Below are 5222 nucleotides of genomic sequence, written 5' to 3' on the forward strand. Positions count from 1 at the left end.
CTCAGCCTCCCCTCTGGCAGGTCAAAGCCATTCCCCCCTGTCCTGTCCCTACAGGCCCTTGTCCAAAGCCCTTCTCCAGGTTTCTTGCAAGGGGCTACAGCCCCATTAGGCACTGGGAGCTGCTCTAAGGTTTCCCCGCAGCCTTCTCTTCTCCAGGCTGAAACAGCCCAGCTCTCTCAGCCTGTCTTCAGAGCAGAGCTGCTCCAGCCTTTGCAGCATCTCTGTGGCCTTCCTTTTGAAAAAAGGGAAAAAGCTTTTGAAACTTCCCTGGAAAATAATTTCGAGGGGCTCAGGTGCTGTGACCTCAGTCCTGGCGTGGTGGGGACCCAACCTTGTCTATCTTGGGGCACTGCAGTCAGCAGCAGTCCAATAGCTGCTCTGACCTGCCCTCCTTTGCTTATGGCAGGGGGACAGGGCAAGGGGCATTGTGACCCAGCATGATGTGACTTGGCTCTCGCTCTTTCTGCCAGCTCTGTCCACACAGGGAAAGCTGTGAGCCCAGCCTGGCTGCCGGTCCCCGCTGCCGGTGTGACGTGTGTCTGTCTTGTAGGTCCGTCAGAGGGGCTGGGGTACGGCCGCACCTCGCCCTGCAGGGAGGAGAAGGTCAGGGCTGCCCTGAGGCATGGCTCCAGCAGCCTAAAGAGCACGAAGACACTCATCGCCGAGCCTGGCCCCTTTGTGGGGGAGAGGATTGACCCTGCCCTGCCCCTGGAGAGCCAGTGGTGAGTCCTGCCTGCTCTGAGCAGCTGCTCCAGGATCCTTGCGGCCACACCATGCTGAGCACTGGGGCAGACCTGCTTCTTCCTTTTTCGCTGGCTTCACCTTTCTGCCTGCTTGTCCCTGCTGCCCATCCTGCAGTTGTGGGGTCCCTGTGTGCCCCCTGAACCTCCCTGAGCTGCCTGGTGGAAGCCCTGCCCCTTGTTCCCAACCACAGCGGTGCCACCCCCACCCCTCCTCCTAAATGGGGAGGTGCCAGCAGTGCTGCATTGCTGCTGCCCCAGACTAGAGTCCTTCCTGGGGTGTCTGTTCTGCCTGGCACATCTGGTCCCTCTCCAACCTTCAGCTGGTACCATGGGGCCATCAGCCGGACGGATGCAGAGACGCTGCTGAGGCTGTGCAAGGAGGCCAGCTACTTGGTGCGCAACAGCGAAACCAGCAAGAATGACTTCTCCCTCTCCTTGAAGTGAGTGAGCCCAGATGGGGCTGGGGGGTGGTGGACCCACAGCAGAGGTGACTTGGTACCATAGGTGACCCCTCATGGGTGGGTGTCCCACGCAAACTTATTCCTGTGCTGATGGGGTGACTCTGAGATGACCACAGCGTGGTCAGAAATGGCTGGGATACGAAGTCTGCACTTCTCTGTGGTGTGTCACAGGCTTCTGGTTTGGTGTCTGGCAAAAGTATGTCTTGGGAAGGCTTGAAGATCTGGAGGCACACTGCTCTTCCCTTGGCGGTGCTAGTAATCCCTGAAACAGATAAAATGATGTGCCTCACTGCCCACTTGAATGTGTCTGGTTACAGCTTCCAGATCTGGCTTGTTATCCGTTTGTTTTGTAGCTTAGTTTCATGAGAAAAGAAAGTTTGTGTGATCCTGTTGATGGAAATGCAGCTACCCATCCCTGCCTCCCCAGCTCACGTAACCATTGAAGCTGTTGCTCAGAAGCACTGTAGAGAGGGAATTACACTTCTCTGGTTTCCCAGCAGGAAAACCTCACCCCCACCTTACAGCTTGGTTTCCGCTTGTTTTTTTGGGACGATCTTTGCACCCTCCCCACGTTTTCCAGATTCCCTGAGCACCAAAACTGCATGAACATCGCTGCATGTGTCCTGCTGAGGAAGGAGGGAGCTGCTCTTCATCCAGCTCTTTTGTGACTCTCGGGGCATGAAATGAAAGCTGATACCTGTCCTGAAGATGATGATGGATTAGCAAATACCTTCTTGCCCTTCTGCTGGATGACTATTTTAGCTTTTTTCCTGGCAGATGTGAAAAAAGTATTCATTGAGCACTTCAGTCATCTCTGCCCAACAACAGGCCACATACTCCTATGCTTTTCTCCATCTACTTTAAGTTTCCCCAGTGCTCTCTGTACCTGCATTGCTCCCTGGTGTTTTCAGCCTCCCCTATTTTATTTCCCAGTGACACAGTTGTGAATTAGGTTGCTCTGTCTATCTTTTTTTCCCTTTATTTCTGCCTTCAGCACCAAGCCAGGGCTGAAGTTGAACTGAAAAATATTCTTTCTTCCTTCTGCACTTCTAGTTTTTTGATCAAACAATGACTCCCTCCTTTTTTTGTCGGAATTTGTACTGATGTTTTCATTTTCTCAATATTTGTTCCTCGCCATGGCTTGCAAGCAATTTTGAAGCGACATTGAAGCAGTGGTTTCTGCTGGCTGGCTCTTATTCGAGACTACAAGAGGTCTTCTCAGCTGTCACATTGTGGGTGGCATAGGCCAGCATGTGTGGTGGCGTTTGGTTGTTCATGGGGCTTCCTCCCTCACCAGTGCGGGTGTCCCTTTTCATCACCTGTCTACAAGCCAGTCACACATTTCTTTCGGGTTTTTTCCTTACTTGTTACCCCCTATCCTTAGCCTCATGGCAAAAAGGGCCAAATCCTGTTCTCAAACAGCATGCGTGGCTAGGACATGGCCTTGCAGCAGCATCCCTCCTCCCCAGTGGAGACTGCAGCGCATCCAGGAGCTGCTCAGGCATTACCTGTCCATCAACTGTGATTGCAGTGAGCCCACAGCTCCAGAAACGTGATTTTTACTCCACTGACTTTCTCTATAGAGCCTGTTCAATGAAAATCCCCTGGGATGCTTTTTATATACCGGTAAGCTGGCTGTCTGCATCTCTTTCTATTATTCTTTTTTTTTTCCCTTGAGGAAAGAGGCGCGGTGGAGAATATGGTCTGAAACAGAGCTCCCATGCTGACCTAAAGCCCTTTTGTGCTGCTTTAAAGGAAAATATGCACTAGAGAGAGCAGCAGGAGCACTGTACCCATAGTGTGACAGGTAGCCAGAAGGATTTAACCCTGCTGTGACACTCCTGGCTGGTCCAGGCTAGGCAGTCCCACATTGCGTGTCATGGACAGGGTTGTAGTGTCAATGCCTGAAAAACCTGGAGAATTAATCCCTCCTGGATCGCACCTCCGTGAGAGTGGCTGAGACCACGCTGCAAAGGTTTGGGTCCTTTCTCATGTCTGTAAGGTGCTCGGCAGGAACAGCAGCTGCCCCTTGTCCATCCTCCCACCCCTGCTGCTGGCTCCAAGGCTGTTAGGTTTGCAGCATGCTCCCTCAGCCACGTCTCCAGGGGTGCGATCTAGGTCACATCCCCGAGCTTGTGACAAAGACCTCTGGGCAAAACATAACCAGCACCACCTTTCTGTGGATCTGTGTGGCAGCACTCCGGCTCTGGACAGGCACTGACCCAGCACCAGGCTCCCGCACACCTCTCCCCTGCCAGCACAGGCAAGGGCTGGGTCTCTCTGCAGACAGGGTGCAGCGCTGAGGGCAGCATCCACGGGCAGCTCTGCATGTTAGCGCTGTGACCATATGTGTGTGTGCAGGATGAACCCGTGCGCCTTCACAGGTGCCATGCATGGGGCAGCCCCACAGCTCTTCTCTGCACCCTGCCACTGGGATGCAGGATGCGGCCAGCTATCGCTTTTTCTTGGCTCCTAGCAGGGGGCTGGCCTCCCATGGGGCCAGCTCCTTGCCTCTCAGCTCTAAATGGATTGCAAACCCATTCTGCTAATGCAGCCTCGCTGTCCATTAGGGGTACTGACTCCAGCCGGGGGGAAGGGACTGGCCTGCGCAGCGCTGGAGGCAGCTGATGAAGTTCTGTCTGCTTTTAAGTCATCAATATTTTGCCTTAATGTGCATTCCAGACAGTGCAGACAGGCTGTGACTCTCCTCAGAGACGCAAATTAATAGCAACAGGGCCATTAGCCCGTCACTTGGAATCAGTGCTCGTGACAGGATCTGACTGCATCCCCACACGTGGCTCAGTGCCTGTGCTGTGCCGGGAAATGGCCTCACTACGCTGAGTGGGTTCTACGGAGCCCTCAGTGTTGGCATTGAGGGGGATGGGGGATCAACATGCTGTGGGCCAAAGCAGAAAATCCTGCTTTGCTATGGTGAGGCAAAGATACGTGAGCTGAAGTCCTCCTGTGTGAGCCAGGGCAGTTGCAAAAGGGGCTTTGCCACATTCAAGGGGCAAAAGCTGCTGCCCTGCATCACCCTGCAGTGAGAGCCCCAGCTGCTCCCACCCAGGCTTTGCCCTTTCTTCCCTGCCTCCACATGCCTACCCCAGCCTCAGCACTGTTACTGTCCCTGGATCAACCCCTTTCACCCCTCTGCATGGCCATGCTCCCTTGGGGGGCACACAGCTGTGTCCCCTCTCTCATGCTGTGGGCTTCACATGGGGTTGGGCAAGAGCAGGATGATATGAGCAGCGCCATGGTTAGGCTGCCTGTTTCAGGGTGGGGGGGATGTCAGGAGCTGATGGGAGGCTGGGGCAGCTGCACCCCTAACCCTGCCTTGATCTCTCCTTGCAGGAGCAGCCAGGGCTTCATGCACATGAAACTGTCCCGGACCCAGGAGAACAAGTATGTGCTGGGTCAGCACAGCCCACCCTTCGACAGCGTGCCAGAGATCATTCATCACTATGCCAGCCGCAAGCTGCCCATCAAGGGGGCTGAGCACATGTCCTTGCTCTACCCGGTGGCTATCCGTACCCTATAGTACTCACCTGCCACAAGCCAGGCTCCAGGCTGGGTGCATCTGAAACTGGTCCGTCTGCAGGGCCGAGCGCAGTTACGCTGACCATGGGCTCTGGACCGGCAGCTCAGAAACAGCTTGCTGGGCACAGCCAGCACTGTTGGGGGTTGATGCAGCTGGACCCTTCGTCCTGCCTTCTTGAGAGGCTCCTGTGCACTGGTTTGCCTGCTGGGATTGCACCGGGGGGGAACCCCTGCATGAGGAGCTGAGAGGGGCTCACTGGCTGCCCACTGCCCTTGCCTGCCTCCAGGCAGAGCTCAGGACATAAGGACTGGAGCTGGGGCCTTAGAGAGGCAAGGGAGGGGGGGTGATGTGTGGGAAAAGGGAGAGAAATCATCTGGTAGCAGGCCTAAAGTGCCTCCATGAGGGTGCCTGGCTCTGCCTGTGGGAGACAGAATGGCTGTGCCCACAGGTGGGGAGGCTGGCAGGGACAAGCTTCCTGGG

At 55.2% G+C, this 5222-nt stretch overlaps 1 protein-coding gene across 1 annotated transcript in view; it reads left to right on the forward strand.

The window, feature by feature from the left end:
• Positions 1–4742, forward strand: part of SHF (Src homology 2 domain containing F) — an 11339-nt gene extending 6597 nt beyond the window's left edge. The window contains exons 3-5 of the mRNA XM_010009652.1: positions 551–722; positions 1064–1183; positions 4556–4742. Coding sequence (XP_010007954.1) covers positions 551–722; positions 1064–1183; positions 4556–4742 — 479 coding nt within the window. The remainder of the gene's footprint in view (positions 1–550; positions 723–1063; positions 1184–4555) is intronic.
• Positions 4743–5222: the final 480 nt, after the last annotated feature.

The sequence above is a fragment of the Nestor notabilis genome, unplaced genomic scaffold (genome assembly GCF_000696875.1).
Source record: "Nestor notabilis isolate BGI_N333 unplaced genomic scaffold, ASM69687v1 scaffold27892, whole genome shotgun sequence".
NCBI classification, from domain to species: domain Eukaryota; kingdom Metazoa; phylum Chordata; class Aves; order Psittaciformes; family Psittacidae; genus Nestor; species Nestor notabilis.